At 36.8% G+C, this 12,266-nt stretch overlaps 1 protein-coding gene across 1 annotated transcript; it reads left to right on the forward strand.

The window, feature by feature from the left end:
• The first annotated feature begins 2,420 nt into the window (after positions 1-2,420).
• ptger1b (prostaglandin E receptor 1b (subtype EP1)) lies at positions 2,421-10,181 on the forward strand. The gene is made up of 3 exons (XM_060892976.1): positions 2,421-2,663; positions 3,927-4,819; positions 9,189-10,181. Exons 1-3 carry the CDS (start codon positions 2,639-2,641, stop codon positions 9,462-9,464), a joined length of 1,194 nt encoding a protein of 397 aa, XP_060748959.1. The 5' UTR covers positions 2,421-2,638; the 3' UTR covers positions 9,465-10,181.
• The last annotated feature ends 2,085 nt before the right edge of the window (positions 10,182-12,266 follow it).

The raw sequence follows: 12,266 nt of genomic DNA on the forward strand, positions 1-12,266 counted from the left end.
GGAAACTTCTAAACTTAAGTTCAATATCAAAAACTTGTCAGGACAATTGAAGTTAAAGAGAAGAATTAAGTTTATATAATTTTATGGCTTATTTATTAAACTTATATAATTTGAAGTTTATATAATATCATGTCTGGAATAAGCATTTAAGAAAAGATTAAAATAGAACCTAGTTCTGCAATCCATTGAGTGGATGTGATTAATGATCATTTGGTTTTAGCTCAAAATTACAATTAAATAAATATATCTCTGCCAAATCAAAGGAAATGTAGTAAAGATTGCAATTTATGACTACAATTTAATAACCTCCAACTCCCCATCCTTAATAAAATTACTGAAACTAGATATAAGGCAGATCTAGTTTGCTTTATTCGCTATGTGACTGATCCACCATGTTAAAAAAGCAGAGGAATTACACGGACAGAATTATCCTCCCCTTTTACAACACATTTGTTTCCAGTTTAGCCTTATAGATAAGTTACCATGGGACTAGTGGGAAAAAACATCCAGCTGTTGGTACACATCTGGACCAGACACTTCTGTGCTGTGAGAGAATATTAACTGATTTTTTTTCTGTTGTTTTTTACAAAGATTTATTTAAGTGCAATCGACCCAATTCACTTCTACCACAATAATTCCCAAAAGTTTATATATCAGAGCATTCATGGAGGTACACGACCATAGTCAAACAGGGGTTCTGAATCTTTTGCAGCCAAGGCTTTCTCAAAACAGATTTCCTTTACAAGCATTATCCAACCATTTATATTTTTCAGTGTGGTCAAATGTTTAAATGTGTACATACATTAACAGGAACACCAGCACCTCTGCTCATTTCTGGAATCATCCATTCAGCCAATAATGACACAGCAGTGCATTGAATAAAATGAAAATAATGCAAATGCCTGTCAAGAAACAAACGCTTGAAAAAAGTTCTCTATTTTTCTTCTGATCTTCACCTGTCCATTTTTGGTAAACAGTGTCCACTGAAGCCTCAGATTCCAGTTCTTGACTGAAGGGAATGGAACCAGATGTTGTCTTCTTCTCTTCTGGCTGTGTCTTCTGAGATACATATCTGCTCACCAGGGTTATAAAGGAATACACTATTTTCCTTTGATCTGTCTCATCAGGGGGTCATTTCCGCCCACAGAACGGGATGTTTTTTGTTTTTATTTTGCACCACCTCTAGAGACTGTTGTGTGTGAAAATCCCAGGAGATATTCAAGTCATTAAGTCACTAAGATGATGTTTCTCCTCATTCTTTTGTCTGATGTGAACATTTAATAAAGCTTTTATAAGCTTTATTAAATGTTATACATTGTGTTTTTGCCACATGATTGGATAGCTGCATAAATCCATTCAACTTATTAAATCCTGTTTGATTCAAGTGAACAATTAAACTGAATAACAAAAATAGAGCATAATGAGCATATAAAATAAACTTCAAGATTCCAATTTCCTCATATGAGTTTTTTTTGCATATCAATGTATAGAGACCATATCCTCTTAGAGTTGAGGTTATATACTGTATATACCCTATCCTGGTGTGACACTAGGCAAGCCCATGCCAAGTGTTGGTTTCAGTGACCCCTACCCCAACCCTTACCCTAACCCCAGCTCTAATCCTAATCCTAATCCTAACCCCAAATAATCCCAAATTGAATCCTAGCCCCAAATAATCTCAAATCTAATTTTAACCCCAAATAACCTCAAATCAAATCCTAAAGCCAAATAATCTTAAATCTAATCCTAACCCCAATTAATCTCAAATCCAATTCTAACCACAAATAATCTCAAATCTAATTCTAACCTCAAATAATCTAAAATCTAATCCTAACCCCAATTAATCTCAAATCTAATTCAAACCCCAAATAATCTCAAATCTAATTCTAACCCCAAATAATCTCAAATCTAATCCTAATCCCAAATAATCTCAAATCTAATCCTAGCCTTATATAATCTCAAATCAAATCCTAATCCCAAATAATATCAAATCTAATTCTCATCCCAAGTAATCTCAAATTTAATCCTAGCCCCAAATAATCTCAAATCTAATCCTAACCCCAATCGTAACTCAACACAACCTCAACCCTAGAAATATATAGAGCATCTATCTATCTATCTATCTATCTATCTATCTATCTATCTATCTATCTATCTTTATTACAGTATGACGATATATAGGATACTATTTACTACCGGTTTGTACACGTTGATTAATTCGCTCAGTTCCAATAAACAAGGCGGAGAAATAGCAAAACAGATATTACAGTTTATCTACATAAACACTGTATTTCTCGTTATTCGGTCGTGTACACCGTGTAACACAGTACTGTTATATAAAACTGCACTGTGTGTGATTCTGACGCGCTCACTATAAAAGCGCCGAATCTCCTGAAGCCGCAGCTTGTTGTGGAGCGCGCGCACGGCAGGAGCACGAGCCCTCCGGAGAAGCCACTCGTGTTGTTAAAGAAAATGAGGATCAATATACAGAGGAAAATGTTTCGTTTGTTTCTGAACGCCGTTTTTTCCAGAAGCTGGACTTTATATAATGGAATAAAGGAAATTGGACATTGAATTATTATTATTGTTGGGTTTGTTTTTTTGTTTTTTGTTTTTTTTTTTTAAAAGGAAGGAGTTCATGTTTTTTGGGATAACCTCAAATGGTAGGTTTTAGTAAATTCACTATATCTAGGACAAATAAAAACATGATTACTCTGATTTAATTAGTGTATTGGACTTTCTTGCATGCACTCATTGTAGGAGATGTTCATGTTGGTTTACTGCTTAAGTGCACTCTTCTACCTACTAGTAATAAAGCTGTAACAATGCAGACATCTGTTTGCAAAGACACAGCGAGTATTCAGATCTGTTATTGTGAATGTAATGTCAGAGAGTCCAGGAATATTCGCCTCTGCAAGACACTGAGGTGTTCAAACTTGTTCTGCATTTTTGACTGATGGCCCAAATGCATGCACAGGAAGTCACAAAAGAGTCTGAATTAGTTTTGTGCAAAGCTGAATATATATTCATGTTTAAAAAAAAAAAAAAAAAAAAAAAAGTGGCTTTGAATTAAATTAAAAATGTTATGAAGTGGTATATAAATAACTCTGCTATTTCATACAGCACAGAAAGTTAAACAGAAAAAATTGTGAATGTTTTAAGGGCCATTGATTTGAAGCAAAAAGTGCAGTGTTTATGGAATAAATATGGATTTTCCCTAAATAGATCACACACATTAATATTCCCCCAAGACCCACTCAACCCCAATAAGGGTTGGTGAAACCTTCTTTTAAGAAATAATTCTCAAGAGCCCTAAAGTTGCCTTAAATGGCTGTGTTTCAGTGAATTACAATACACTATTCTGACAAGTATATTTTGGCCAGAAGGTCTTTAGCCCATTGGAACGTGTTTACTTAAATTGTAGCCCTTGATATCATTGATGTGTGAAAATATCAGCAAAAAAGGTCACTTCCAAGAATAACTTTTACGTTTAATGCTTTATTAATCATTTTAAGCATGTCTTATTCATCTAGATTTATTAAGTACATTTAATATACTTGGGTCAGGAGAAAATGAATCATTAAGGAAAATAAATTGACTTGTAGACATACATGATCATTCATAAATGTGTTCAAGTATTCAAATGATTTCGGGTTTGTAGTTGTTTCCTACTTAGTAATACACTGTGCACACAATATATAGAAGTTGTTCACGACATTGCAGTACCTTGGTTGGCTATTTTTATTTAAACCTGCACATACATTTTAAAGCACAGCATAACTGATATTTTTATTAATAAATGTATGACTATATACCTTGTATTAAAAAGTTATATATCTTATTAACTAATATTAATAAAGCAACTAATATCAAAGAATAGTTGTTGGACAGTGTGTTGATCTTCTTCCTTTCTTATTGCTCTCTAGCTGTGTTTTTCCGTGAAATTCATCTGGAGTCTCTCATTGTGGAGATGTTATCCCTGCATCATTTCAACTTCTCGGGGCCCAGCACCATAACACCCTTCTCCAATCAGACCCAGAATGTGGTGGAAGTGGCAGCCGTGGGTCAAAAGGACAACATAACAAGCAGATCGGCCAAAAGCCCTGCTGTCCCTGGCCTTTCCATGACCTTAGGTGTCCTGTCCAATATCATAGCACTTTTCATTTTGGCTAAGGCATATGCACGTCTGCGCAGACACTCCAAGGCTACCTTTCTTCTCTTCGCCAGCTCACTGGTGGCCACAGACTTGGCTGGTCATATCATCCCTGGTGCTGTGGTACTACACCTCTACTCGAACAGTGTATGGACAAGTTCTCCCACTCATTCAGATGCCACCTGCCAGTTCCTAGGTGGCAGTATGGTCTTCTTCGGCCTGTGTCCACTTTTTCTGGGCAGCGCCATGGCAGCAGAGCGATGCCTGGGTGTCACACAGCCACTTCTTCATGCTCGTCTTGTCTCAGGGACTCGCACCAAGATAGCCTTGGTGCTAATCTGGCTGGCAGCACTTTCTGTGGCCTTGCTGCCTGCTGTGAGGCTGGGAGAGTACACCTATCAGCACCCAGGTACCTGGTGTTTTATAAGGGTATTAGGGAAAACAAAGGACACAGATTTAGCCTTCCTGCTGTTATTCTCAGCACTTGGATTGGGCTCCTTGGCCATGTCCTTTGTGTGCAACACGATTAGTGGCATCACCCTGGTGCGAGCACGCTTGCGCAGAAGAAAATGCCACCGCAGGACTGCAAACTCGCATGACATAGAGATGGTGGCACAGCTCCTGGGAATCATGATCACTTCCTGTATTTGCTGGTTCCCCCTACTGGTAAGTCTGAGTAGATCTTGACATATGTAATCTATATTCTCAGCAGTCTACAGTGTATTGTTAAATATTTGCATTTATACTGTATGACCATGCTTATACTTAAAACCAGAAAAAAGTCATTTCATTCAAAATGCACATAAGACATCTGCATTTCTGCAGGACAACTGTTCTAAACAAAATACAGAGAACATAGACTGCATTTATATTTGCTCAAAACCTGACCTATAACAGATTCCTTTGTTTACATCATTACCCCTCATTATATCATTGTAGAAAGAACACGTGATTCTGTTGTTTGCAGTGCAATTATTATCTTTATTATCATCTTTGTATTTTGACTTGAAGCCAGGACAAACTGTACTCTTGCTCTGCCATGATAGCTTTCTCTGCCATGATAGATTTCTATACACACCTGACACCTTTTTTTTTTTTTTTTAAATATTTGTGTCTCCCTGAAATAATAATAATGCAGTTGATTTCGTCTGGATTCCACTGACTGCCCCATATGATTCATAGCTACATGAGCACCAAATGATGAATTTTGGCCAAGCCAAAAAAGTAGCATAACAATGATAATAAATTCAGAATTAATAGGAAATTTAGATGTGAGTCAATTGATCAGATATCTGACATGATCCAGATTTAGAACCTCATTGGAATTTGGCCCATATCCAATGTGAAAAATTCCAATTTAATCTGTTTATACACAAAATCTGAGATTTAAAGTCGTTAAAATTGAAATTGGTTTGCCACGTACAGTAAACATTGCAGTAGATGCTTAAATTGAGAACTATTTCAGAATGTAATGTCTTCAATATAACTCAGCGCTCCAAATTGTAAAAATAGGTTCTAGTAAACAGATGGTGTGAAATAACAGGAGGTTTACTTGGCATTACTCAAACCAAGGTTACTGAACCGATGGAACTTGAAACTTAAATATGTTAAATATAAACAGCCGCCTTGATATATATATATATATATATATATATATATATATATATATATATATATATACATTTCTGGAAATTTGGTTATCCTATTTAAAATTGGAGTGTAAAACTGAAAATTTTAAATAAACCTTTGAAACCATACACATATGAGTCTGATATTATTATGATAATAAATATCTACTTCCAGGCAGCACTGTGGCACAGGGAAGATATCCAGATTGGCAATGCTAATATGTGTGTGTGTGTGTGTGTGTGTGTGTGTGTGTCTGTGTGTCTGTGTAAAGCAATTACTGAAGATGAATGCATGAATATCTATTTCTAGTTACTGATTACAACACACTATGGTGGAATGCATGTGACTCGGATTTGAAGGATTTACCACTAATAAGACACCTGTGTCTTTTGCTTGGGGCTGTACTGCAATAGATGTTCTCCTGAGTGGAATACAATATTTATAATCATGGACAAATCAGAGACTAACTTTGCAGCTATGACTAATATATTATTTCAGTCTGTTGTTGCCAAGTCTATTTTGAATTGAAAAGTGGCCCTTGGGAGAGTGTTTACTAAATCCTGTTCAGCTACACTGTACATTTTGTTTTCTTTTTTTCTGCTTCCAACACACCTCCCTGATCTCAGCTAGCTAACAAGACTTTCTTTCATTTAAAATGTCTGTGCTTGAGCAGTGAAAATACTAAAATGTGCAGGTCAGGAAATACTGACTCATAAGGGTTCTTTTCCCGCAAATGTGTTTGTTTTTAAGACCTAGTTAGCCCTTTCCTCGCATTTCTTGTGAATGATAATTTAGTATGAGGGTTTTGTTTAACTGCTTGAGGCTTACAGCCTGAATTCTGGAAATGTTGGGACGTTTTTTTTAAATTTGAATAAAATGAAATCTAAAAGATTTTCAAATCACATGAGCCAATATTTTTATTCACAGTAGAACACAGAATAGATAACGTAAATGTTTAAATTGAGAGATTTTACACTTTTATCCACTAAATGAGCTCATTTCAAATTTGATGCCTGCTACAGGTCTCAAAATAGCTTGGACAGGGGCATGTTTACATGGTGTACCATCTTCTCTTCTTTTCAAAACAGTTTAAAGGTTGAGAGTTTCTGGAGTTTTGGTCCCATTCTTGCCCGATATAGGTTTCCAGCTGCTGAATAGTTTGTGGTCGTCTTTGACATATTTTTCGTTTTATGATGTGCCAAATGTTCTCTATAGCTGAAAGACCTGGACTGCAGGCAGCAAATTCAGCAGCCGGAGTCATCTACGCCGAAGCCATGCTGTTGTAATAGCTGCAGTATGTGGTTTTGCATTGTCCTGCTGCAAGCTGCCCAGACCATATGCACTTATATCATTCCATACCATCAGAGATGCTGGCTTTTGAACTGAACACTGATAACACGGAAGGTCTCCCTCCTCTTTAGCTCGGAAGACACAGCGTCTGTGATTTCCAACAAAAATGTTAAATTTGGACTCGTCTGACCATAGAACACTTTTCCATTTAAAATGAGCCTTGACCCACAGGACACGACGGCGCTTCTGGACCATGTTCAGATACCTTTTTGCATGATAGAGCTTTAGTTGGCATCTGCAGATGGCACGGCGGATTGTGTTTACCGACAGAGGAGGTGGAAGTAATGTCATTGACACAATCATGCCGATGAGTGATACAGTATCGTCTGAGGGCCCAAAGACCACAGGCATCCAATAAAGATCTTTGGCTCATTTAGTGGATAAAAGTGTAAAATTTCTCTGTTTAAACATCTAAGGTACCTGTGTTCTATTGAGAATAAAATATTGGTTCATGTGATTTGAAAGTCTTTTAGTTTTCAGTTTATTCAAATTTAAATACATTTCTGGAATTCAGGTTGTAAATGAATCCTCATGTTGTGATCCAATTACACTATATGGCCAAAGATTTTGTGGAAGCCTGACCATCACATCCATATTGGTTATTTCCCAAATGTTTGCCACAAAGCTACTAACACAATTGTTTAGACGGGTTCTGTATTGTGTAGCTTTATTTTTTTCCCTTCACTGGAACTAAGAGGCTCAAACCTGCTCCAGCATGACAATGCTCCTGTGCACAAAACAAGCTCCATAAAGACACTGAGTGGGATGAACTGGATTATTTACTCACTGTGTCCCCATCCTAATTACATTACATTTGCATTTAAATGTACTTATCCAGAGCGATGTACAAAAGTGCTTTGAAGTCTCGATCAATGAATACATGAACACTTGTTCACAGATACTATCACCCTGAAAATGTCTTACCCATCCTCATTAATGCCCTTGTGGTTAAATGGACACAACCCTACATCCACACACCAAAATCTAGTGGAAAGCCTTTCTCAGAAGATCAGAATCTGGAATGGGATGTTCAACACGCACATATGGATGTGATTGCCAGTCATCTAAAAACCTTTGGCCACTTGAGTTTTTTTGGGTATTTTCACAATCATGATTGGAACAAAATATTTTTTTCCATCTTAATGCTATATACACTCGCAACCCACTCTATTAAGAACACTTGTGCATTCATTCAATTATCCAATCAGCCAGTCATGCAGGGAAAACAACAGAGTTCCACTCCTGTCAGCCAGGAACAGAAATCTGAGGCTATACTTGGTATAAACTCACCAAAGCTAGAGAGATGAAGCCTGAAAAACCCCAGATGCCATTTTCCAATCTTCAGATATTTAGTTCCTGTAAATCTGAGTCCACTGTACAGACCGATCCCACACTCACTGCGGCTAGTTATTTGAGTTACTGTGGCCTTCCTGTCGGCTTAAACCATTCTCTTCTGTCATTTATAATCAATGAGGCATTTCCATTCACAGTTGTTTTTTGTTTTCACACCGTTCTCGGTAAACTCTGGAGACTGTTGTGCGAAAATCCCAGGAGATCAGCAATTTCTGAAATATTCAAAACAGCCTGTCTGGCCCCAACACCCATGCCACGATCACTGAGCTTTTTTTTTTTTTACTTATTTCTGGTTGATGTGAACATTAAGATGAAGCTCTTTCCTACTCAGTGTATGTTCAGAAGTTTTGAAATTAAAGCATTTAAAAATGACTGGTCTTTTTTAAATATAAATGAAAAGGGATTTTTAGTTTATTCATTATCAAACCTGTAACTAACTAGATATCTACAGGATCCATGTATGCTTGGGAAATTTGTGTTAAAAATATTTAGAATTGCTAATAGTTTAGTAGTATTGAGTATACTTAAATAATTTCTAAAACTGTTTTAAGATTTGCGTAATAGTACATCCACTGCTATTTAACCTTTAAATAATAAATCAGACATCGATCAAACAACAATCGTATGGCTTATCTTTAAATTTTATCCAGGCCAAACTCTTCTGTCGCAGCCTAATGAGCACTGCTATATTCTGTTGTTGCAGATCTTTGGCTTGATGTCAGTCACAAATGGCCAAAGTGACGACAAGGAGGAAGAGATGTACTATAACAAACTGATGGTGACGGGAGTACGTCTGGCCTCATGTAACCAGATCCTGGACCCATGGGTTTACATCTTACTGCGGCGAGCGGTGCTCAGAAAGATCTATCAGCTCACAACTGGCCAGAATGATATGAGAGGCAGCACTTTCCGGCGCTGGGAGATCAGCTCCTTACAATCTCAGAGCTCAGAGAAAAAAAACACCATCAAACAGATCTAAGAGAATGAAAAGAAAAGGGTGGATACGGAGGACAGCATCTGGACAGAGCGTGTGCTATTGCATCTACTGTCGAGGCAGATGATGGAAGAATATACAAAAACTTTTGTATACAGAGTGCAATCGAAGGACTGAGAGAGATGCTTCATTTGCAATTGCTCTAATAAATCACTTTGGATAAATATACATGGTAATTCAAAATGTGCCAACACTTTAGTCTCCTATTGCTTCCTCACCACAAGAACTTTGAATAATTTTGATGTTATGAACATACAGTATGCTTCCCTAAGTGTCCAAACATTATGGTTTACTGTATCAAAGAGAGCATGTCAAAGGACACAACTTCTAATAGCATAACAGTGTAGGTTTGCAGAATATCTGCTTTCAAAATACTTTAAAGTTAAAATCCTACATGGTTTATAAAATCCATGACAGAACAAATGACAATTGACTGGATTCGGGACATATAAAGAATAAAAACAATACAAAAATCTTTTTCTTTTCTTAAAAATCCACAAATATCTGCATTCTTCCATTCAAATGGATATCGGGAAACTTAACAAAATGTTCGTGCTACATTGGAAGTAATGGCAGAGCTTTTACTTGAATTGTATTCATAGAGAGATGTTCTTATGTCTGTATTTATTGCCTGTTTTGTTTCCCTAATTATGTGACCTGAAAAGTAATCAAAATCTTATAAAAGCTATGGAATGTACTAAATTGTGTCATGTTCCATTTTTTATGTATCAGCGTCAGATGTATTAATCACACACACACACACACACACACACATCCGGTAATCCTTCCAAGAATTAAAAAGAATGGAAAATACTTTGATGACAGTGATGTACAGTAGTTCTGCAGTTATCTAACATGGTCTGTTCTGATTTTTTTAACCCCTGATACAACTGCTGAATAAGTAGGTAATACGTTTAAAACTAATTACACTACTTACTTCCTAAATTCCCTGCATCTTTGCATATTAAACAAAAACTGGCATTTTGAATGTACAATTAATGGCTTTTTGAATTAATATATAATTAAAAGTCTGTTTTTGGCTCATCTTGAATCTCCTAAAACGTGCTTTCACATTTAACAGCTTAGGTTACTGACTACATGTTTCACATGGCCTGTCCATGTCAGTTATTTACCCCTTCAACAAATCTGCAGCTATGTGGATTAGACACACTAAATTGCCCATAGATGTGAATGCACAGTGCCTTGTGATCTCATCTGGGGTAAATCCTTCCACCTTGTGCCAAGTGTTTCTGGAAATAGCTCTGAATCCACTCCAACTCTGACAGGAATAAAGCAGTTGATGAAGATGAAGAAACTCTGCCCTTTGTGCTACCTGTGACCGAACAATGTCAAACATATTAAATGGAATCCAGTTAACAATGTTTACAAATCTTGACACTGGCTTAAGTATTTTAAAAATACGCCAGCTGTTTTTGATCCAGATCCAGATGCGTGTAAACATATTTTTTAAAAATGTGTCTGTCTGGGTCTGAAGAGTTTATGAAGATTGAGCTGCACTGCCCCCTGCTGTCTTTTAGTGGCATAAGTGAAATTAACACACACACACACACACGGAAATAATGGGAAAAGCAAGAAGAAGAATGTATTATATTTTATTTTCTATTATTAGAAATCTGAAACAGTATTAAGGAAAATAGCACACAAGTCTAAGAATTTAGACTAACGTCTAAGTTTTAAACGTTAGACTTCTCCAAACTGATTTTCAGATACTAGAGACTTTATCTTCACAAGATCAGAAAAATGTATATAATCTAAATATAATCATCAGTACAAGCCTGCATAAAAATCTATAGAAATGTCTCTGCTGGATCACTGATGTCTAGCATGAGCAGGTGTCATGATGTTCATGAATTATGAAAGATGTGAAGCTGATCTTTTAAAAACGTTTATAAAATATTCAAACATCATGGCCGTGTCTGATCTGATCGCCTGAAGCCGACACTTTTTGTGCATTATTCTCCTTTCGAGTCCTTAAACCGATGGAGATGTGGTAGCCTAGTGGACCAGATGTTGGACTACTGATCAGAAAGTCATGAGTTTGAATCCCAGGTCCACTAAGCTGCCACTGCTGGGCCCCTGAACAAGGGCTTTAACCCTCTATTGCTCAGTTGTGTAAATTGAAATACATTGTAAGTCACTCTGGATAAGTGGGTCTGCTAAATCCCATAAATGTAACTGTAAACTGACTACTGATTGAAATCTAACTACACTAACAAATAAATATGGATCTAGATGTACAAACTTATCTAAGGTTGTGATGTAAAAGAAAAATAAGCCCACGTTCTTGGTGCAAAGATCATTATTGTAGTATTGCAGTCCTGAATGTTCGAAAACAAACCTTACTGTTTGAATCGTGACTTCAAAATTTTAATGTTAAAACGCACTTGTAGGAAAGCAGTCTTTTAATTTCCTACAGTGCTATAAAGTAGCAGCTTTACTACACCCACTATATGCATTCAACTTAATTAGAAATAAATATTTTCCACTGAATTAAACAAAACCACCAAAACAACAACTTTGACAGTGACATGACATACGGCTAAGTAATGGCGACCCATACTCAGAATTTGTTTTCTGCGTTTAACCCATCCAAAGTGCACACACACAGCAGTGAACACACCAAGACCAGTGGCCAGACATTTATGCTGCGGCGCCCAGGGAGCGGTTGGGGGGGTTTGATGCCTTGCTCAAAGGCACCTCAGTTGTGGCCGGCCCGAGACTCAAACCCATAACCTTACGGTTAGGAGTCAGACTCTCTAACCCTTA

The sequence above is a fragment of the Tachysurus vachellii genome, chromosome 18 (assembly GCF_030014155.1).
Source record: "Tachysurus vachellii isolate PV-2020 chromosome 18, HZAU_Pvac_v1, whole genome shotgun sequence".
NCBI classification, from domain to species: domain Eukaryota; kingdom Metazoa; phylum Chordata; class Actinopteri; order Siluriformes; family Bagridae; genus Tachysurus; species Tachysurus vachellii.

Bases quoted from the DNA above. Each gene is read 5' to 3' on its own strand.
- ptger1b (XM_060892976.1), top strand. From the start codon at position 2,639: ATGTTTTTTGGGATAACCTCAAATG. The intron at 2,664-3,926 runs GTAGGTTTTAGT...ATTGCTCTCTAG, and splicing joins TTTTGGGATAACCTCAAATG to CTGTGTTTTTCCGTGAAATT. The intron at 4,820-9,188 runs GTAAGTCTGAGT...CTGTTGTTGCAG, and splicing joins TTTGCTGGTTCCCCCTACTG to ATCTTTGGCTTGATGTCAGT.